At 44.3% G+C, this 23,692-nt stretch overlaps 1 protein-coding gene across 9 annotated transcripts in view; it reads left to right on the top strand.

Annotated features, from left to right (window-relative positions):
* The window catches only part of MARCHF10 (membrane associated ring-CH-type finger 10), a 103,838-nt gene that overhangs the window by 5,633 nt on the left and 74,513 nt on the right, over positions 1-23,692 (top strand). For 8 of the 9 annotated variants that reach the window (XR_011562105.1, XR_011562104.1, XM_070773728.1 and 5 more), the window contains exons 2-3: positions 2,371-2,477; positions 15,909-16,028. Coding sequence is in view for 7 of the 9 variants with exons in the window: in XM_070773728.1 (XP_070629829.1) it covers positions 2,388-2,477; positions 15,909-16,028 (210 nt within the window). In the remaining 2 variants the exon portion in view is untranslated. Of the gene's footprint in view, positions 1-101; positions 228-2,370; positions 2,478-15,908; positions 16,029-23,692 lie in introns of those variants that run through there. The other variant, XM_070773725.1, reaches the window with a different exon arrangement.

Genomic DNA, 23,692 nt, shown 5'->3' with positions numbered 1-23,692 from the left:
AAGAGCTTCACTGGTTAATAGGCCCCTGATGACCTTATAAATGAAAGCCAGTAGACTCACTATGAACTATGCCATTAACTAATTCAATGTTTTTGTCATAAATTTAGACCACACCAGTCAGAGACAAACTTCTTGAAAGCATCGTCTGCACTTCCTTACCTCACATTTACGCAACTCAGTGCAATCTGTCTTCGGCCCCGTCACTCCACTAAAAGGCTCTCACCAAGGTTATTAATAATCTCCTCCTTGAAACACGCACTTCTCAGCATCTGTGAAACTGCGCCCACCTGATTCTCGGTTTTCCTCCTGCCTCTCTGGCTTCTTCCCAGAGTTTCTCTTCTGCTGCCTTTCCTGTTCTTAAAATCCAGTGGTCCTCAGAATTTTGTCCTGGGTGATCATTCTCTTTTCAATACCCACCCTGCCTTCCACTGCAGCTGTTACCAAAATGCCAGCAACGCCCCAGTCTTCCCTTCTCTAGTCAGCTCCAGAGCAGTATATCTAACTGCTTACTTGACATCTCCATTTGCTGTCCCCGGCCCCCTCAAAATCTCCATTATTTTCTCACAAACCTGCTCCTCATTCCAAGTTTTCTGAAGGGAGGATTGGCATCAACCATCTGGCTGCCCAAGCCAGTAACCTGGGCAGCCTGCTGCCTTTATACCTCCATCTTTTTTATTATCATGTCATTTTTATTATCACCAAGACCTGATGATTTTTCCCTCCTCAGTGTCCCTTGAACTGATCATGATTAGAGCGTGGGCACTGGCATGAGACTCCCTGGGTTCAAACCCCAACTCTTGGGCTTACCAGCTCTGTAACCCTAGACAAGTTACTTAATCCCTTTGTGCCTCAGTTTCCTCGTCTGCAAAAGAGATCTAATTTTTGCTGCAATGGTGAAGATTGTGTGAGTTAGTATGTTTAAATGTGTCAAACACTGCTTAGCACTTCCAGAGGCTCCATAAACAGTAGCTATGAGCTCCTCCTCCTCTTCCCCTCCAGTTGTGACCCAAGTCTGGGCACCATCTTACGTAGATTCCTCTAACATGTCCCCAGTGGCCTGTCCACTTCCATTCTTCCTCTACCTCCTCCCCCACCCTCCATCCAGTCTCTATCCTACAGCTGGAGGGACCTTTGGCTTTGTTTTGGTTTTGGCTACAGCTTATAGGATCTTACTTCCCCGACCAGGGATTGAATCTGGGCCCCTAGCAGTGAGAACATGAAGTCTTCACCCCCAGACCACCAGGGAATCCCCTGAAGGGAACTTTAAAAATGCAGATCTAATCATGTCCTCCCCCTGAATGGAACCTTCCAGGGGCTTTATATGACTCTGAATCCAACCTCCAAGGCTCCTTGTGAGCTGGGCCCACAGCCCTTCCGTGGCTTTCCTGGCCTCCCTGTGTTCCAGCTGCCCCATCCCCTTCCTGCCCTGAAACCTCTGTACTTTTTGTCCTTTCTGTCCCAGATCCTTTCTGTCCCATTTCCAGCCCAGCTCACTCCTTAGCAAAGCCAGTATCCTTCCCTAAGGAAAACCTTGCCTCCCCCTCCCCCAATGACAGTTTCTCAGAGACCCCGTGTTTCTGCTCCGTCGCACTTATCAGCATCAGGGTCCACTGTCAAGTTCTAAGACTTGGGGTTTGAACCCAGAGAGTCTCACACTAGTGCCTGTGCTCTAATCATGATGGATCCCAGGGATACTCAGGGATGAAAACCATCAGGACTTGGTTTTCATATGGTTGGGCTAGGAGGGGGCAGGGTGAAGGAAGCCACCCAGGTTACTTGCTCGGGCAGCCAGCTGGTTGATGCCAACGTTCCCTCCAGAAAACTTGGGAGGAGGAGCAGTTTGTGAGAAAGCCATGTGGAGTCTGAGGGGCTGGGGGACTACCATATTCAGTGCTGGCTTCCACCCTAGATTGAGAAACACAAAGCCCAGGGCCATGTCATCATCCAGACCACCTGACCCCCATGCCCAGCGGAGTGCCTGAATTGGAATAGGGGTGTGATCATTGTAGAGTCCATGCGTTTATGTGACCACGGGGCTCAGAGCTTCGGTCATTGCTAATCGAGCTAGGTTCTTTTTTGTCATGTGGTCAAACTGCTTCTGCCGGTCTAACTCCCTCTGAGTAACCAGGACAGGCTGGCTGAAGCCAGCTGATGAAAGTGGCTACATTATTTATGTCTGGAACAAGAGGGCTGTAAGGGCATCGACACCCAGACAAAGAGTCCTCTGAGTCTGAAAGGAGCATCTGTGCCCTTCCAACAATGGACATGAGATTAATAAGAGAATAAAAGCAATTATACTAAGAGAAGTCCCCAAATGGCAAAGCAACAAAGGGTTATATCACAGCACATTTATTCATCTTCTATACACAGGTCGGGGATTAAGAATCATGTTACACGAAGCAAAGGACAGGCAGAAGTTCGTCAGTGATGTTCAATATCTGCGGGACATGCAGCACAAGGTGGACTCAGAATACCAGGTAATAGCAGGAAGTGAGAATTCTCTTCCACCAGCAGTATGAGGAGAGAATCGGGGAAACGGTACTGGTATATGAGAAGCAGTAACAGGTTTCCAAAAGCCAAACCCCACGCTTGGGACTTCCCTGGCAGTCCAGTAGTTAAGACTTCGCCTTCTAATGCAGGGGGTGCAGGTTTGATCCCTGCTCTGGGAACTAAAATCCCACATGTTTCAAAGCCAAAAAAAAAAAAGTAAAACAGAAGCAGTATATTAATGCATATACGTGGAATCTAGAACAATGGTACTGATGAGCCTATCTGCAGGGCAGCAATGAGACACAGACATACAAAACAGACTTGTGGACACAGGCGAGGAAGGAGAGGGTGGGACGAATTGAGAGCAGAGCACGGAAACATACACACTGCCACGTGTGAAATAGATAGCCCGTGGGAAGTTGCCTGTAGATCACAAGGAGCTCAACCTGGTGCTCTGGGACAACCTAGAGAAATGGGGATGAGGAGGTAGGAGGGAGGTTCAAGAGGGTGGTGGGGGGCAGCGATATATGTATGCTTACGGCTGATTCAGCCTGTTGTACAGCAGAAACCAGCACAACATTGTAAAACAGTTATCCTCTAATTAAAAATATATTTAAAAAAACCAGAAGCAATATTGTAACAAATTCAGTAAAGACTTTAAAAATGGTCCATAACAACAACAACAAAAAAAATCTGTAAAAAAAAAAAATCTCAAAAACCCATACTTAACAGCTGTGTGACCAATGAAAAGCTACTTCTCAGAGTCTGTTTCCTCATCTGTACAATGGGGATAATTGTGCCCGCCCCCCCCCCCATTATATCCTCATGGAAATGAAATAACATTTTTAAAGTATTTAGCCCAGGGCTTGGCACACAAACCTTATCAACAAATGATATCAGGGCTTAAATTGGATAAACCAGCAATCAAGAAAAAAAAGACATTAAGGAGTTAACCGGGTCACCCTACCATTTATCAAACAACACACCCTTCCATTGTCCTGCAGCCAGAAGAAAGGTGGTTAACACATTCTACAACAAGCTAACTCTTCGTCACCCTAGTTACAGTGTTTACATGCAAAAACAAAACAGACAGGGAGCCTGAGAAGTCATGATGTAATTACCCAGAGCTGGCGTGGGACAAACCTACCAGACTGGCTTGTGGGATTCTGGGAGCAGTTAGAAAGTGTCACTCAGCCCACTGGCTGGAGGTCACCCTCAGCAACCAAGGAGGCACATCCTTAGCTTCAGCTGAGGATCGAAACGTGCTCCTTCCCGAAGGAGAACAGAGACCTGTCACCATCAGGCTTTTCCCCTTCTTGGCAATTTCAAATATAACCCAACCTCCCATGTCACCAAGGCAACCAGACCGATCTCAGTAACCTGATTTCACCTGTATAATACAGTTCAGCTCTGGGCCTGGAAATGAAGTCAGCAATTGCCTCCTACTCTTGTCAATCCACCTCCAAGGCTGTAGAATTGAGGGGATTTCTATAAGATGATAAGAACGTAAACATCCGAACTGGTCACACTGGGAGGCCCTCTGCTTTCCACAAAGATGTCTCTGCCACAGAGCCCAGGTTTGGACACACTTGCTTGAAACTGTCTTCGGAACAGGCACGTAAGAAGATCAATCTTATTATGTGATGGTCTCTCCTGAAGAAAACCGCACAACCGCGCAGCTTGGAGTCACTTGCAGCTTTATTTTCTAATCTCACTTGGGCTTTCAACACTGTGCTTGTTAATAAGGACACTTTCAACACTGTTTTTATAAATAATTATTATTATTAAGTGCCTACTGTGTCCTGAACGGGGCTTCCCTGGTGGCTCAAGTGGTAAAGAGTCCATGTGCTAATGCAGGAGACTTGGATTCGATCCCTGGGTTGGGATGATCCCCTGGAGAAGAAAATGGCAACCCACTCCAGTATTCTTGCTTGGGAAATCCTGTGGACAGAGGGACATGGCTGGCTACAGTCCATGGGGCAGAAAAGAGTTGGACATGACTGAGCGAGTGAACAACAACAACATTCTGAACAAAGTCCCTTCTCTCCCCGAGTTCTTATTCTATGACTGAGAAACAAGCTACACACACAAGTAAATTAATATGTGAGACAATATAATATATATGATAAATTTAATGAGGCCAGTAAAACAGAGGTAAAGGGGGTTGGGTGATGCTCTTTTACATAGGCAAGACATCTTCTTTGAGGAAATAACATTTGATCCTGGAGGTAAAATGATGGGAAAGAGCTGGTCAGAGCATCCTGAGCAGCAAGGAAGCAGGTGCAAAGGCCCTGTGGCGGGAACTAATGGTGCAAACAAAAGAAGGTCAGCTTGGCTGAAACACTAAGGGAGGATGTGGATGGGACCAGATCACATCGAGTCTCTCAGGGCAAAGCTTGGTCTTTGGCGCTTACTCTTATCCCAGTGAGAATTATTAAACAATTTAAAGCAGGAGAGTGGTATGACCTGATTTACCTTTTTAAAAAGATCACTTCAGGGGCTTCCCTGATGGTCCAGTGGTTAAGAATCTGCCTTGCAATGCAGGAGACACCAGTTTCATCCCTGGTGTGGGAGGATCCCACGTGCCTCAGGGTAACTGAGCCCAGGCACCACAGCTGTCAAGCTTGCGTTCTGGAGCCCGTGAGCCACAATTACCGAGCCCACGTGCCTAGAGTCTGTGTTTCACAACAAAAGAACACACTGCAACGAAAAGCCTGCACATCACAACTAGAGAGAACCTCCCCACTCGCCGCAACTAGAGAAAGCTTGTGCGCAGCAATGAAGACCCAGAGCAGCCAGAAATAAATGAATTTAGGGGGAAAAAAAAAAAAAAAGATCACTCTGGCTGTTGTGTGGGAAAAGGACTGAAAAGGGCAAGAGAAGCTGCAGAGAAACTTGTAAGGAAACTGATAAAAATTTAGGCGAGACCAGCATGGTGACAGTGGGGGTGGTGAGAAGCAGCCTGACCCAGGAAATATCAACAGAAGCCGCACAGACATCTTGCTGATAGGGAGGAAGAGTGAGGGAAAGAGGGATGAAGGATAACTCCAATATTTTCTCTGTCCATCAGTTCCCTCCATTATCACGGTTTAAACTTTATTTTTTTCAAACCTCCCATTCCTGTACTTTCAACAAGGACCATCTCTCCCTGTTTTGCACACACACGAAACCAAAGAACTTGAGGCCGACAGGTGGGACCCCACTCAGCTCTTCCCCTTCCATTCCGGGATGCATGCCTGTCTAGCCCTCAAGGCTCAAGGGGAGAAGGACACTCTCACTGCTGGGGCCGGACCTGAGAGCTTGGTCCACGCCCCTGTGTTCCCAGCCCCTCTCCATCCGTGGACCTCTCATCTGCATCCTTGGAATTCCTTCTCTTCTTACTGTCTCAGCCCACAAACACGTTCAACTCTCTCACACTGAGAACAAAAGAACAAAGCTGTCTGTGGACCATGAGTCCTTTTCTAGCCGCAACCCCTGCACTTTCTAGTCTCCATATGTCCCCAAACAGTCAGCTAGACTTTTGTCTCCACTCCCTGCTCCCTCGAGTGCATCCCATTACCTACTGGCCTGTTAGTCTCCTAAGATAACTTTTAACTCTTTGTTTTCTGAAGCTTTATCTGCATTTGGGGCCATTACTCTTTCTTTCTTGAAACATTACTTCTCTGGCTTCCTGACATCACGTTCTCCTGGTTTTCCTCCTGTTTCACTCACATTCCTCGCTCTACCCATCACGTGTTAATTCCCCTAGGTTTCCATCAGCCCAGTTTTCTCCTAATTCACAGGTTCTATGGCCCATCTCAACCCTTCCTATGTGTTTAACTACCACTCATACACTGATGGGGCTTCCCAGGTGGCTCAGTGGTAAAGAACCTGCCTGCTAATGGAGGAGACATGGGGTCAATCCCTGGGTTGGGAAATCCTCCTAGAGAAGGAAATGGCAACCCACTTCAGAATTCTTGCCTGGGAAATCCCATGGACAGAGGAGCCTGGAGGGCTACAGTCCATGGGGTTGCAAAGAGAGTCAGACACTCATGATCTGTAATCCTGAGTCTTCTCAAAGTGTCAGAATCCCATACACACTTGCTTGCTGGATGGTTCCATCTAGGAGTTGGAAAGGCACACTGAATTCAGCACGTCCATGGTGGATTCTGCATGGTCCATCCCCGATCATCCTCTTGTGCACCCCCTCTCTGAAGATGGTGGCCCAAGCCTTCCCTGACTCCTTTCTCTTTGTCACCACGCACAATCCCCCCACCCCCACCCCTGCCAGTTACCAAGTCCTGCTGAGTTTACCTAAAAGCTCATGAACTTGTGCCTCCCTTCTCATCCTGTGGCCATTGCCCTGGTTCCAACCTCCATGGTTTATCTCCAAGTTTATTAAAATATCCTCATATCTGGTCTCCCTGCCTGCAGCCTTGCCACCTTCCAGATTGAAATGTATGGAAAATGAGAACTGAGTATGCAATTCCATCGTTTTCCCCTCACACAGAGGCAGGTCCCAAACCCAAGAACCACAGCAAGAACAGCCCAATCCTCCACCACTTCTCTAACCTCCCTTCCCTGGTCCTTATTCTCTCAGCAAGAGTGGTGAAGACCATAGTTTTAACTTAGAACTAGAGGGGCCCTCTGTATTCCCATGGGACCCTCTCTATTCCCATAGCACCCTCTTCAAAACAAAGCAAAACCTTATTTAAGTGTAATTTACATATCATAAAATTCACCTGTTTTAAGTTTAAATTTACCCAGTTTGCTATCATCACCATCATCTGGTTTTAGAACATTTCTATCACTCCAATACCAAAGCACCCTTTTCATACTTCTTTTTCATTGTTGATGAAATTGTATTGGAATTGTCTTTTGTATGTCTTTCTATCAAACTGGACCACAACTTCTTCAGGGAAGGACAGAGTCACTTTCCTATGTTGAATTGAATGCCTTGTCATTGATGAAAGCCAGCATTAGCGAACTTGACCACCAACGATGTTTATCAGACACAGGTCCAGCTGACTTGTAACTAATCTTCAAAGTCAAATCCACCTTCATTGAGCATTTTCAAAACCACTCACCACAAGGTCTACAAAAATAAATTTGATTGTCCTTAATATGTTCTGAGGATTGTCGAATTAAGTATATAGCAACCCACAGAAACTACTTTGATGGGAATAGTGATGAGTTATATTATTGACTCTGTCCCTCGCCTTCTTCCAGAAAAGATTTAAAGTAGGGATTTAAGAATCAGTTGCATGGGACTTCCCTGGTGGTCCAGTGGTCAAGACTTCGCCTTCCAACAGAGGGGCTGCGGATTCAATTCTTGGTCGAGGAGCTAAGATCCTACATGCCTTGCAGGCAAAAAAAAAAAAAAAAAACCTCTTAAACACACACACACACACACAACATAAAACAGAAGCAATACTGTAACAAATTCAATAAAGACTTTAAAAATGGTCCACATGGAAAAAAAAAAATCAGTTGCATGAGTTTAATGACCCCCTCAATAACTTGGTCCATATACAACCTGTGTGTATTTAGATAATTTACTAAGATAGACTTTGCACTGGGTAGATACTGAAACCCTGGGGCATCAGTGAGCTTGGCCAGTTACTTGTGGAAACCCCAGCTTTTACTCGGACCCCAGTGATGTGCAAGGGACTCCCCATTTCAGGGTGTACAATAGTGTAAGGCCTAATAACCAGATGTGACTCCCAAATCATAGACCTTTGCCACATACGCCTTCCTGTGCTGGACTTGCCTTTAATGAACTGGCTCAAATTGAAGCCCTTAGAAACCTGCTATACACACTATTCCTGCAACTGCCTAAAATACTCTTCAGGCTGGTATGCACCAAATTAGCAGTGCCTTTACAGGTCTGTCTGCTAGCAGCAGGAGAGGAAGGGTAAACCCACCCTGAGTTATTCTGATGCTGTGCCTCTCAGTGGTTGGGTGGGACACTTTTGAAAAACCAAGAGGAAATAAACATCTATTTGGCATATTACATGGTATTTCAGAATCTGGTAGCTAGTACGTAATTATACACCATCTCAGAATTTGGCTCTGTTTCTTCAAGGGTGTTCATGCTGTTTAGCTTTTTATTTCCCCTTCTTTTGGTCAAATGTGTTTATGTAGCTTGTGGCAAAATTTAGCCGTTAACATCCACTGAAAGCTAAAAAGAAAGATTACACCTGGCATTTCAGGATGATTTTCTAGACTCTATCAAATGGGTTCAAATGGGTTTCACTTCATGTTGCTTATTTTTCATTCGGATTCTTTCAAGTACAGATCAAAACCTAATATGATGATATAAACTTGTTTAAGGATGTGATGGGTCACTGCACCAGGTGGCACGAGTCTGGGGACTATCCACTCGGGGGGTTGAGGGAACAGAGATAATTCAACTTTTTCTCCTGCAGGAGTCACGGGGAGGGATATGTGACATGTGCATTCCTCTACTCTTCATAGAACAAACAAAAAAACTCACTGGAGGGGAATAGCATATCAAACTTTTTTATACCTTTGATTTCTCAACCTCTTAAAACTGATGAACTTTGATAATGTCCCCAGTGATAATTAAAAGCCCAAACTCTGAGTTAGGCATGTTGGATCATTGTTGTTATGGAGTCACTCAGTTGTGTCTGACTCTGTGACCCCATGGACTATAGCCCACCAGACTCCTCTGGCCATGGGATTCTCCAGGCAAGAATACTGAAGTGAGTAGCCATCCCCTTCTCCAGGGCATCTTCCCAACCCAGGGATCAAACCAGAGTCTCCTGCATTGGCAGGCAGATTCTTTACCACTGAGCCACCAGGGTAGCCCGTGATGGATCATAAGAACAATTAAAAGCAACTGAAGGCCGAAGTAAGTCCCACTTCTCAAAATGCTTGTGGGGTTCGAGTAACAATAACCTTGCTGATGAAGATGTAGAGTTGGGTCATCATTACAATGCTTTTTAGACCAGAACCGTGAAGCTGGAAGAGTTCCTGGGATGTGTGGCTTCTTAAGGTACCAGGAGCCCAGATGATGACTAGAAGAATGGGGCTGGTAAGGGGCTGGTAATAAAAGGGACAAAAGAAACTTTGAGCATCCCTGTGGGTTCAGAAAGCTGTAATTCTGAAGCAAGTGGTTTACAGAGGTAGCCTGCATGACTGGGAGTGGGAGTTCCTCAGTTGGCTGCTGAGGGGATGGGTGGGCTTAGCAAGCCGACCTCTGCTTCTGGGGCAGATAAACAAGGATGAACGTCAGGTCTGCAAGAAGAGTCTTTCTTCTTCCACAGCCAAGATTGGAGTCACATTATTTGGCAAGAGCAGACTTTAGAAAAAAGGAGTACACCCAGACGTGGGATTGGAAACAATTAGAAGTTGATTAAGACTACGATGAAGATGGTAGTGGTGACGATGATGGTGATGGTGGTGGTAGATGGTGATGATGCTAAGTTTTACTGAATGCTACAGCGAGCCAATCACTCTGCTTGCTAAGCATCTTACCAACAGTCCCTCAGGCTCTCCCTGCAGTCTTGCAGCACAGAGACACCTCCATCCCAAAGATGAGAGAAGCAAGAATCTATGGAGCTTGCCCAAGGTCACAGTGCTAGAAAGTGGCAGAGCTGGGTCCCATTGTGTTTACCAATACTGAGTTACAGTGAATCACAAAGCCCACATCGTCCCCCACAGGCACACAGGCACGTTTGTTTTCCGGCCCCACAGTGGTACCTTCTGCACAGAAGGCAACCTGAGCACGTGTTACAGTCAGAAGGATGGGTTTGGGGGTCCAGCGGGTGCGACACCAAAGAGGAGCGAAGGAAGAAGCCCCGATTCTCCCCAGAAAGAAGAAACAAGGCGTTACCTGGAGCCTCCACTTCAAGACTCAGCCAGTTCTTGCCACAAGAACAGAAACTTATTTATAGCACTCTAGCTCCAGACACATGAAACTGAAAGAGAAATAAAGTCCCAGGATAAGGGGAGCCCCTGGTGACGATGAATTACAAATCTTTTCCTTCTCCCCATCCTGGGAATTTCACACTCCTCAGCCCCTATCCCTTCAGGACCCTCCAAGCAGAAACCGCATCAACATCAGAAAACAACAACAAAAGATCATTCACATGTACAAATAACAAGAAAACTGGTCCCTGGGTAGGGCTGGGGGGTATGGCCAGATTCTTGCTGTTTCTAGGACTGGAAGTCCAAACTTAGCTCTGTCCCCATGTCCCCTTCTTAGCAAAACTGTAACTTGGAGAGGACTAGTGTTTGATTTACATGGAAAGATTGCTTGGCTGTTTCAAGATTAAAATTAGAAAGTACCTACCTTGCCACTGGTTTCTTCTGCTCCTCTATGAGAGAAGGTGGAGGGAGGGGGAGAACTAGAGGGGAAAAACATTTTTTTCTCAACATTGCAAATCATTCTATTCCTCCTCCCCTTTTAGTAAAGAAATGTTTAAGTCGCAGGCATTCTTGGAGAGAAGTTTCAAAAAACACTCAGCCCACAAGAATTCTGTTCATCCCACAAAATCTGCCTCGGTCCTGCATGCAGTTGCTAATACGGGCTCCTCCACTTTCAGCCCATCAGCATTTCCTTCCCCAGCCTTTAGGGTAACAGAGACCTCTGAGGCTCCAGGAAACAATACTACAGGCTGGGGCTCCCCTGCCCCCAACAGGAGCTCCACCACTCATCGTAAAGAAATAGGGAAAAAGAGGCCCATATTTAGTTGGACTTTACTGACCTCTCCAGCTGACTCTTTTTAGTTTTAGCTTGGTTTATTCTATCATTTGGTGTCTGTTTAACTTATTATAGTTACTATTCAGTATTGGGGGTGGTGGTGTTCTTATTTAAATTATTTATTAAAACAAACACTGTTCAGAATTATTTAAAAGGCTTAGCTATTTATTGAATATATGGCATCATTTTTGAAAATAACAAACCAAGGGCTGAAATCAAGATTGCTGAGAGAAATATCAACAACCTTAGATAAGCAGAAAATACCATTCTAACGGCAGAAAGTAAAGAGGAACTAAAGAGCCTTTTGATGAGGGTGAAAGAGGAAAGTGAAAAGTCTGGCTTCAAACACAACATTCAGAAAACTAAGATCATGGCACCCAGTCCCATCACTTCATGGCAAATAGATGGGGAAATAGTGGAAACAGTGACAGATTTTATATTCTTGGGCTCCAAAATCACTGCAGATGGTGCCTGCATCCACAAAATTAAAAGATGCTTGCTCCTTGGAAGAAAAGCTATGACAAACCTAGACAGTGTATTAAAAAGCAGAGACATCACTTTGCCGACAAAGGTCCAAATAGTCAAAGCTATGGTTTTTCCAGTAGTCATGTACAGATGTGAGAGTTGGACCATAAAGAAGGCTGAGTGCTGAAGAGTTGATGCTTTTGAACTATGGTGCTGGAGAAGACTCTTGAGAGTCCCTTGGACAACAAGGGGATCAAATCAGTCAATCCAAAAGGAAATCAACTCTGAATATTCACTGAAAAGAACTGATGCTGAAGCTCCAATATTTTGGCCACATGATGCAAAGAGCCAACTCACTGGAAGAGACGTTGATGCTGGGAAAGATTGAGGGCAGGAGGAGAAGGAGAGACAGAGGATGAGATGTTTGGATGGTATCACCAACTCAATGGACAAGAGTTTGAGCATACTCTTAGAGATAGTGAAGGACAGGGAAGCCTGGCGTGCTGCAGTTCATGGGGTCGCAAACAGTTGGACACAACTTGGAGACTGAACAAAAACAAGGGGAAAAATTCCTCCATTTTGGAGTGTTCTCCCTTTCCAAGCAAGGAGGGGTAAAATGATACCTTTCTTATAAGTATCCAGGATTCACCTTGCTGCAGGTGCCACCTGGCCGCTGTAGATGAACTCTGAAACCAGTGCTTCACCTGCCAATCAGTTGTGAAGCACGGTGTAACTGATTCTCTGTTCCCAAGTCCAAGTGGTAAATGTTTTGTTAATATCAGGTCATTTCTACTCTTAACCTTGTGGCAGAATACTGGCTTTCCCCTTGGCCATGAAATTCTGGCAAGTCCTTCAAGGAAGGAGATGCATTTTCTAACAGAGGGAAAAAGATGTGGAAGGAATCTTTCCTTTCTTTACCCAGGCAGGAAAAGGGAGATGTCAAGCCTCGTTTAGAAATAAGATTGTCTTTATGCTGCATTTCTTTACTATAGCAGTGGATAATTCGGCTCTGGCAGGACAAAGGTGAGTTCAGTTATTGGACCTATAGAAATTCTGCAAGAAGTGTTGCTATTTTGCAGTATTTAAAATGTCAGTTGAGGGCTTCCCTGGCAGCTCAATGGTAAAGAATCCACCTGCCAGTACAGGGGACATGGGTTTGATCCCTGATCAGGGAAGATGCCACGTGCCATGGAGCAGCTAAAACGGTACACCACAACTGTTGAGCCTGTGCTCCAGAGCCCAGGAACCCTCGAGCCCTGGAGCCCATGCTCTGCAACAATAGAAGCCACTGCAATGAGAAGCCTGCACACCACAACTAGAGAGTGTCCCCGCTCGCTGCAACTAGAGAAAGCCAGCACAGCAACGAAGACCCAGCACAACCAAAAATAAATAAGTAAAATTATTTTTAAAAAGTGATGATGAAACAATTGGAAGGGAAACCATATACAAAGGGAGGAAGGGAAGGAGGAAGAGATGAGAAGAGAAGAGAAATAAATCGGGGTCCATACTTCATATAGGGCTTCCCAGGTGGCACTACTGGTAAAGAACCCACCTGCCAATGCAGGAGATGCAGGTTCCATCCCTGAGTTGCAGAAGGTCCCCTGGAGAAGGGCACAGCAACCCACTCTAGTATTCTTGCCTGGAGAATCCCATGGATAGAGAAGCCTAGTGGGCTACAGTCCATAGGATTGAAAAGAGTCAGACACGACTGAAGTCACTTAGCATGCATATTTCACATCATGGTGGTGGTTTAGCACTAAATTTTGTCTCACTCTTGCAACCCCACAGACTGTAGCCCGCCAGGTTCCTCTGTCCATAGGATTTTCCAGGCAAGAATACTGGAGTGGGTTGCCATTTTCTTGTCCAGGGGATCTTCCAGACCCAGGGATTAAACCCAGTCTCCTGGGCTGAAAGCAGATTCTTTACCAACTGAGCCACTAGGGAAGCCCTTCATGTCATATATAAAGTTAATTCCAGATTATAGATCTGTATGTAAAACTATAAAACTTTTAGGAAAAAAATAGGAGAAAGCCTTTGTTTCCTTGGGTTATGAAAAGTGGCCTTAGATACACCAAAAGCACTATGCAAAAATAAATAAAAATTGAAAAGCCAGATAAAGATAACTATCTTATGAACATCACTCATGTGTAGAATCTTAAAAAAAAAGACACAAATGAACTTATATACATAACAGAAATAGACCCACAGACATAGAAAGCAAATTTATGGCTACCAAAGGGGAAGCGAGGGAGGGATAAATTAGGAGTTGGAATTAATATATACACACTGCTGCTGCTAATAAGTCACTTCAGTCGTGTCCGACTCTGTGTGATTCCATAGACGGCACCCACTAGGCTCCGCCGTCCCTGGGATTCTCCAGGCAAGAACACTGGAGTGGGTTGCCATTTCCTTCTCCAGTGCATGAAAGTGAAAAGTGAAAGTGAAGTCGCTCTGTCATGTCCGACTCTTAGCGACCCCATGGACTGCAGCCTACTAGGCTCCTCTGTCCATGGGATTTTCCAGGCAAGAGTACTGGAGTGGAGTATTGCCTTCTCCGATATACACACTACTACATATAAAATAGATAATCAACAAGTACCTACTATATACAGGGAACTATACTCAGGATTTTGTAATAACCTGTATGGGAAAAGAATCTGAAAAAAGTGATTCATATATCTGAATTACTCTGTTGTACACTGAAACTAACACAGCATTGTACATCAACTATACCTCAAAAAAACACAAAAAATCCATTGACATGCCCATAGAACACAATGGCCTTGGGTTTTGTTCAGTCCTAATACTGGAAGAGAAATATCTTGGTACTAAATTTTGTTTTTAAAAATGGAACAATTCTTTGGTTGTTTTATTTATTTTTGCATTTGGGAATAGATAGTTCCCTCCAAAACAAAAAGGAAATTTAGCTAACATTAAGTGCTAGATGCTGGAGAATTCAAAAGACATGGTCTTTACCCTCAGGATTTCTTGCTGATCAGCAGTAGAAACAGGCTCAAAAAATAAAACAACTAAATACAATAGTGGAAAAGTTGCATAATTCAAGTCACGTATGTATACAGGAGCAATTAATAGGGCTGGGGAAGAATATACCCTGAGTCAGGGTAGAAACTACAGGGATGAGATACCCTGTGAGCTGGTTCTTAGCAGATAAGCAGGGTTTGCCAAGAGAGCGTGCTGTGAAAGGTATTCCAAGTGGAAGGAACAGCGATGTGCTAAAGTTCTCATGTGTGAAAATTCTTATCCTGTAGCTAGAAATCTACAGAATTCTTACCCTGTAACTTGGAATCTGACCCAAGGGGATATAGAGCAATGGAGGTGAGCATGAGGAGAATGAAGAGAATAAGAACGAGGGGAGGGATAAATTAGGAGTTTGGGGATTAACAGATACACACTGCTGCTGCTACTGCTGCTAAGTCGCTTCAGTCGTGTCCGACTCTGTGCGACCCCATAGATGGCAGCTCACCACGCTCCCCTGTCCCTGGGATTCTCCAGGCAAGAACACTGGAGCGGGTTGCCATTTCCTTCTCCAGTGCATGAAAGTGAAGAGTGAAAGTGAAGTCGCTCAGCCGTGTCCGACTCTTAGTGACCCCATGGACTTCAGCCTACCAGGCTCCTCCGTCCGTGGGATTTTCCAGGCAAGAGTACTGGAGTGGGGTGCCATTGCCTTCTTCAACAGATACACACTATTATATGTAAAATAAACAACAAGGACCTGTTGTATAGCACAGGGAACCATATTCAATATCTTGTAATAACCTATAATGGAAAAGAATCTAAAGAATATGTGTGTGTGTGTGTGTGTGTGTGTGTGTGTGTGTATACCTGAATCACTTTGCTGTATACCTGAAACTAACACACTGTTGTAAATTAACCATACTTCAGTTTTTTAAAAAAGGGAGGCTGAGAACAGAAAGAGAAGTAAATACAGTGTACTAGAAAGAGCTAGAAGGCAGCTCTAAAAGGCAGCTTTGGGGTAAGTACTTGACAAAATGCCTCTGTTGTTTGAATTTGTTAAGGCAGCAGCTAATATTCTTGACCTGGCATTTGGGGCAAAGAGAGGAGGAAATGATGCCTGGGTATCTTTACACCTGATAAGAGGTATTGGTGAACACTTAGATATGGACGTCTATATTGCATGTTCCTCATAATAGGAATTCCAAGCATAAGGTTATCAGAGCCAGTTGTAGACCTAAGCCAAAGAAACATTTTTGTTGTTATTCTTCAGGCTTGTCTAAGACGACAGGAATACAAAAGAGATCCAAATGAGAAGAAACGAGATCAATTTTGGGGGCAAGAGACAAATTTTGAGAGATCCCGGTTTTCAAGCGGGTCATCTTCCAAACAGGTACTTCGAACTCTGGGAGACACTTTTTTTGCTGCAGAGGGGGTGTGTGTGTGTCTGTGTGTCTGTGTGTCTGTGTGCATGATGTTTAAGAATTTCAAAGGGCAGGGCGGGGAGAGACAGCGGGAGAAACTCTCATCCTGGCTACCACCCCCACCATGCCTGCTCCTCCTCTGCTGTGTGACCCTCCCTCTTTACCCTGTTGAGTCTCACTCTTCTTTCCTATACATAAAGGGTCCAGTGGAGAGGTATCATCCAAATCAGAAATGCTGCGACTGTTTAAGAGTTGGAAGCACTGGGCCTTCTAAAGTGCAGTATCATACTATATCTACATACCTATAGCTATGCCTACTTGATCTGTCTATATAGAGACATATATATGCAGGCTTATGATCTTACCCATTGCATTGCTTAGTATAGATTTTATTTCAAATAGAGTAAAATGCAGTAATAATTGCATCATGTAATAACTAGAAATTGTTCAAGTATTTTTGTCTGGATGATACTAATAAATAATGAGACCAATATAGGAACTTCCCTGGTGGTCCAGTGGTAAAGAATCCACTTGCCAAAGCAGGGGATACGGGTTCGATCCCTGGTGTGGGAAGACTCCACATGCCTCGGGGCAACAAAACCTGCGTGCCAGAACCCCCAGCCCTCGTGCTGCAACTCCTGAAGCCTGAGCACCCAGAGCTTACGGCCACAAGAGAAGCCACCGCAGTGAGAAGCCTGTGTACTGCGACAAAGACCCGGTGCAGCCAAAAATAAATATAAATAAATAAAATAAGATCAGGAATCTGCCTGCAAAGCAGGAGACCCAGGTCCAATCCCTGGGTGGGGAAGATCCCCTGGGGAAGGAAATGGCAACCCACTCCAGTATTCTTGCCTGGAAAATCACATAGACAGAAGAGCCTGGTGGGCTACAGTCCACGGGGTTGCAAAGAGTCGGACATGACTTAGCCTCTAGACCACTCCAACATAACAGCAACATGAAAATGATAACAACAGTAGTAATAGTTACCATCACTTGAGTGATTACAATGTTCCAGTACCATGCGAGGCGCTTTTACCTATTCATTTATTGAATTCTCATAAATCTCTTTGCAGGTTATAGCCTCATTTTATAGATGAGAAAACTGAGCCTTAGAAAAATTAAGGAAGTTTACCTAAGATTTCACAGCCAGTATGCCCTGGTGGCTCAAACAGTAAAGAATCCACCTGCAATGCAGGAGACCCGGGTTTGACCCCTGAGTCAGGAAGATCCCCCAGATCTTCAGGTCAGAAAGATCCTTCTTCCCCTGGAAAAGGAAATGGCAACCCACTCCACTATCTTTGCCTGGAGAATTCCATGGACAGAAGAGCCTGATGAGCTAGTCTATGGGGTCACAGAGAGTCAGACACAACTGAGCAACTAACACACACACACACACACACACACACACACAGATTCCTTTCCAGGCAGTCTGACCCCTGAGAGGGTGGCTCTGAACCACTGAGCTGTATGATCATATTTCATGTTTAAGATCTTATCTGTGTAAGGTTTTACTTATCCTATGTAAGCACTGAATACCGCAGGCTGCATTCAATACCGGTTGTTAGTATGGAGAATTGATTTAAGATGAGTATATGCCTTTTATGAATTCTTATTTAATATTTTATGCCTAAAATATACTCTGGAGGATGGACTCTCTTTTCTATCAGTAGTGTGGATCCCTGAGATAGATCCTGGATACCTGATATCAATCAAGTTCTTGTTGGGATTTCTTCTCTAATCTAGGACATTCACATAGCAGTTATTTAATGTTCAAAGGACACCTTAAAAACATCAGTGATTGATGATTATGGATATATCCCTGGGAGAGACCTATACTCCCTATTAAGGAACATAAAATTGCACAATAAAACATTCCACCTGAAGCCCGAAGGTGAAAGAAACTACCTCACAATATTGGCAGCTCTGAGAAGAACACGCCGCCTGCATCTTTTCCTGCTGGTTGTTATTGTTTAGTCATTAAGTTGTGTCTGACTCTTTTGTGACCCCATGGATGGTAGCCCATCATGCTCCTCTGTCCAAGGGATTTCCCAGGCAAGAATGCTGGTGTGGGTTGCCATTTCCTACTCCAGGGGATCTTCCCGACCTGGGATCAAACCCACATCTTCATTGGCGGGCACATTCATTTCCACTTGAGCCACCAGGGAAGACCATCTTTTCCTGTTAGTCAAGGACCAAATAAAATGCCTGGTGCTGATTAAACTTATGGAGTGAGATTAATCCAAAACTTAAATCTAGTTTGGCTAGACCAACACATTTTTAGCATTAAGATAAATTCTCCCAGTTTTGCACTTAGAAACAAAAATCAAGGACAGATGAAAAAAAAAAAAAAAAGTAACGTAATTTCAAACAGTAGCATGTAGCAATCTTCCTAGACTGGAATTACTAAACAAATAGGCAGCTGGGTTCTTCTTCTATTTTCATGCAAAGTCTCACGTGCAGAGTCTTGGCCATTTTGCACGGCAACACATGCATTTGGGATATTCTAGGACTTGAAGTTTCATGCTGTAAAAATTACTCATTCTTTGAGGCAGGCATCCCCAACCTCCGGGATCTAATCCCTAATGATCTGAGGTGGAGCTGATGTAATAATAATAGAAATCAGTGCACAATAAGTGTAATGTGCTTGAATCGTCCTGAAACCATCCCCCCGCCCCCGATTTGTGGGAAAATTGTCTTCCACGAAACTGGTCCCTGGTGCCAAAAAGATTGGGGACTGCTGCTTTAAGACAGCATTGCAAAACACTCAGACCACATCTAAAAAAGGACACAGTTGTACATATAAAAGTAATTATGAAATAAAGACAAAAATATGTGGTGAAATGCATAAAACTGGCAATTTCTAAAGCCCAAGGACAGGATTTTTCATGTTGGCTTTGTGTCACGGCACCTCGGTATGCCAGAGAACTCAAAACATGACTGAATACTCCCGATTTTTTCCAGATGATGCTGTCCCAAGGGCTTGGGTATTGATTGTACAAGTGCCAGGGCTGCCCTGATGGCTCAGACAGTAAAGAATCTGTCTGCATTTCAGGAGACCCAGGTTCTATCCCTGGGTTGGGAAGATCTCCTGGAGAAGGCAATGGTTACCCACTGCAGTATTCTTGCTTGGAGAATTTCATAGACAGAGGAGCCTGATGGGCTACAGTCCATGGGGTTGCCAAGAGTCAGACGCAACTGACATTTTCAATTTTCACTGTCGTACAAGTGCCTTCCAGGCTGCACCTTCTCTATCAGGAAGAGCGACAAAACACTGCTACATGTAAAATGGATAATCAACAAGGACCTACTGTAAAGCACATGTAACTCTGCTCAACTTTATGTGGCACCTGAATAGGAGGGGAGTTTAGAACTGGACATGGAACAACAGACTGGTTCCAAATAGGAAAAGGAGTACGTCAAGGCTGTATATTGTCACCCTACTTATTTAACTTATGTGCAGAGTACATCATGAGATACGCTGGGCTGAAGGAAGCACAAGCTGGAATCAAGATTGCCGGGAGAAATATCAATAACCTCAGATATGCAGATGACACCACCCTTATGGTAGAAAATGAAGAACTAAAGAGCCTCTTGATGAAAGTCAAAGAGGAGAGTGAAAATGTTGGCTTAAAGCTCAACATTCAGAAAACGAAGATCATGGCATCTGGTCCCATCACTTCATGGGAAATAGATGGGGAAACAGTGGAAATAGTGGCTGACTATTTTTCTGGGCTCCAAAATCACTGCAGATGGTGACTGCAGCCATGAAATTAAAAGATGCTTACTCCTTGGAAGGAAAGTTATGACCAACCTAGACAGCATATTCAAAAGCAGAGACATTACTTTGCCAACAAAGGTCCGTCTAGTCAAGGCTATGGTTTTTCCAGTGGTCATGTATGGATGTGAGAGTTGGACCATAAAGAAAGCTGAGCACCGGAGAATTGATGCTTTTGAACTGTGGTGATGAAGAAGACTCTTGAGAGTCCCTTGGACTGTAAGGAGATCCAACCAGTCCATCCTAAAGGAGATCAGTCCTGGGTGTTCATGGAAGGACTGATGTTGAAGCTGAAACTCCAACTTTGGCCACCTGATGCAAAGAGCTGACTCATTTGAAAAGACCCTGATACTGGGAAAGATTGAAGGTGGGAGGAGAAGGGCATGACAAAGGATGAGATGATTAGATGGCATCACCAACTCGATGGACATGGGTTTGGGTAGACTCCGGGAGTTGGTGATGGACAGGGAGGTCTGGCGTGGTGTGGTTCATGGAGTCACAAAGAGTCGGACACGACTGAACAACTGAACTGAACTGAACTTGTAAGGGAATGGATACATATATATGTATAACTGAGTCCCTTTGCTGTTCACCTGAAGCTATCACATTATTTGTTAATCGGCTATACCCCAATACAAAATAAAAAGTATTTTTTTTAAAGCAGAAAAAATAATAGTGGTTAACCCAATTAATATTTCTTACAAACCTATAAAGTTATATCAATTTTTATTGAATTTATTCATATTATAAATAATGAGGGCAGTCATAACCCTATTTATTAATAAGCTAAGGACTTATGTGAAGAAGGAAATGAAAACCCACTCCAGTATTCCTTGCCTGGAGAATTCCACGGACAGAGGAGCCTGGCAGACTACAGTCCATGGGGTCGCAAAGAGCTGGACATGACTGAACACACACACACATAAGGACCTAAGTACCAAGATAGATTCTCTAAATCATTCATCACAAAACATTGGATTGGCAATAAATGTGGGAACATTTTATCCTACAAAGTAGTATTTAATTAAAGGAAAATTAAAGGGTTGATTTACAAGGTTAAAAAAAAAAAGTGACAAAATTCGAGTTTTCCACAGTGAATTTCACCTCTGCTTCACTCCCTGTATTACAGACATTCCTTGGAGGATCTTGGAGGGGGTTGCCTCTGGATCAAAAGTGCAGGCAGGGCAAGGTGAGGGGAGATGTAACTCAAGGCATCCTTCTCAACAGCCATCTGGCTTGTGTGCTCATAATGCTAATCACTCCTCACTCCATCTTTTGACTTCTGCCTGGTACAAGTGAAGCCAGAGAACCCTTATGTTAGCAGTCCCCAAGCTTTCTGGCACCAGCGACCAGTTTTGTGGAAGACAATTTTTCCACGGACTCAGGGGAAGGGGATGGTTTGGGGGGATGAGTCAGGCATATTACGTTTATTATGTACTTTATTTCTATTATTATTACATTATGATGTATAGTAAATAATTATACAACTCACCATAATGCAGAATCGGTGGAATTTACTATGGTCTCTGTGCAGTCAAACCTCTCTGCTAATAATAATCTGTATTTACAGCAGTAGCTAGCATCACCACCTCAGCTCCACCTCAAACCATCAAGCATTAGATTCTGATCAGGAGTGTATAACCTCCTGCTGCTGCTGCTAAGTCGCTTCAGTCGTGTCCAACTCTGTGCGACCCCATAGATGGCAGCCCACCAGGCTCCTCTGTCCCTGGGATTCTTCAGGCAAGAATACTGGAGTGGGTTGCCATTTCCTTCTCCAATGCATGCATGCATGCTAAGTTGCTTCAGTCGTGTCCAACTCTGTGCGACCCTATGGACAGCAGCCCACCAGGCTCCTCTGTCCACAGGATTCTCTAGGCAAGAATACTGGAGTGGGTTGCCATTTCCTTCTCCACATAACCTAGATCCCCGCATGTGCATTTCACTGTAGGGTTCATGCTCCCATGAGAGTCTAATGCCACTGCTGATCTGACAGGAGGCGGAACTCAGGCGGTCATGCAAGCCCAGGGGGAGTGGCTGTAAATACAGATGAAGCTGGCTTCCCTGATGGCTCAGTGGTAAAGAATCCACCTGCCAATGCAGGAGATGCAGGTTCAATCCCTGATCCAGGAAGATTCCACATGCCGCAAAGCAACTAAGCCCATGCGCCACAGCCATTGAGCCTGAGCTCTAGAGACCCTGGAGCTGCAGCTAGAAGTACACGTGCCTAGAGCCTGTTATCCGCAAGAAGGGAAGCCGCCTCAGTGAGAAGCCCGTGCACTGCAACGAAGAGTGGCCCCTGCTCTCCGCAACTGGAGAAAAGCCCGAGCAGCAACGAAGACCCAGCACAGCCAAAAATAAATAAATAAAATTATTTTTTAATTAGAATATAACAAATATTTTTTAAAGAGAAAAAGAATGTAACAAATATTTTTAAAAGAGAAAAAAGCAAAGAAAGGGGCAGGAGAAAGATACAGTCCAATGAGATAGCGTGAACCCAATCCAAGTCCTCTTCCTTAGGAGAACACTCCCCTGAGTAATATCCTTGTGAAGGTGGCTATGGCTGCAAACTCGAAGGGAGGTTTCACCTCAGATTGGAGAAGGAAAGTTCATTCCCTGATTCAGAGAGAGTGGATGGCTTAATCCATGGGAATTTTTCCAACTGTACAATCATGAGGTAAGGCATGCCACCACCTCATTTTGACACTTGTATTACAATTTCCATTACTCGTTCATTCCTTAACTCAGTCTCAGGCCATCACAATGCTGATGGGCCTGGAATAAGTGAGGCATTTGCCATTAAGTAATAGCTATAGGACTTGAGTCTGAGTGAACTCCGGGAGTTGGTGACGGACAGGGAGGCCTGGCGTGCTGCGATTCATGGGGTTGCAAAGAGTCGGACACGACTGAGCAACTGAACTAAACTGAACTGAATAGCTACAGTATCAAGAAATCATTTCCAAGCACCTGCCTGGGGGGTGGGCAGATCCCCAAATGCGCAGCTAACATGGTAACCCTTCCCTTATGGCCCAACCTCCTTACTCCTGAGGCTTGGTGCTCAGTCTAAATCAAAGATAAAGCAATCTTCGGCAAGCCTGTGCTGAGCTGGTCTTTAAAGCAGCACCTTCTAGAAAAGGGACCCCTTCTGCACTGTTGGTGGGAATGGAAGTTGGTGTAGCCACTATAGAAAACACTGTGGAGGTTCCCTAGAAAACTAAAAATAGAATAACCATATGATCCAGCAATCCCCCTCCTGGGCATTTACCCAGACAAAATTGAAACTCAAAAATACACATGCACACCTATGCTCATAGCCGCACTATTCACAATAGCCATGGTATGGAAATAACCTAAATATCCATCAACAGATGAATGGATAAAAATGATGTGGTACATATATATGATGGAATACTACTCAGCCATTAACAAAATAAAATAATGCCATTTGCAGCAACATGGATACAATTAGAGACTATTATACTAAATAAAGTCAGAAAGAGAAAGGCAAATACCATATGATATCATTTATATGTGAAATCTAAAATATGACACAAATGAATTTATCTATGAAACAGAAAAAGACTCACGTACATAAAGAACAGACTTGTGGTTGCCAACGGGAAGAGGTTTGGGGGAGGGATGGAGTGGGAGGTCGGGGTTAGCAGATGTAAGCCATTATAAATAGAATGGATAAGCAACAAGGTCCTGCTGTATAAAACAGTGAACTCTATTCAATATACTGTGATAAACCATAATGGAAAAGAATATAAAAAAAGAATGTCTGTATAACTGAACCGCTTTGCTGTGCAGCCGAAATTAATGCAACACTGTAAATCAACTACACTTCAATTTTTAAAAATT

Source organism: Bos indicus, chromosome 19, assembly GCF_029378745.1.
Source record: "Bos indicus isolate NIAB-ARS_2022 breed Sahiwal x Tharparkar chromosome 19, NIAB-ARS_B.indTharparkar_mat_pri_1.0, whole genome shotgun sequence".
Taxonomy (NCBI): Eukaryota; Metazoa; Chordata; class Mammalia; order Artiodactyla; family Bovidae; genus Bos; species Bos indicus.
The sequence above is the reverse complement of the archived record's forward strand: the minus strand, read 5'-3'. Positions and strand labels throughout refer to the sequence as shown.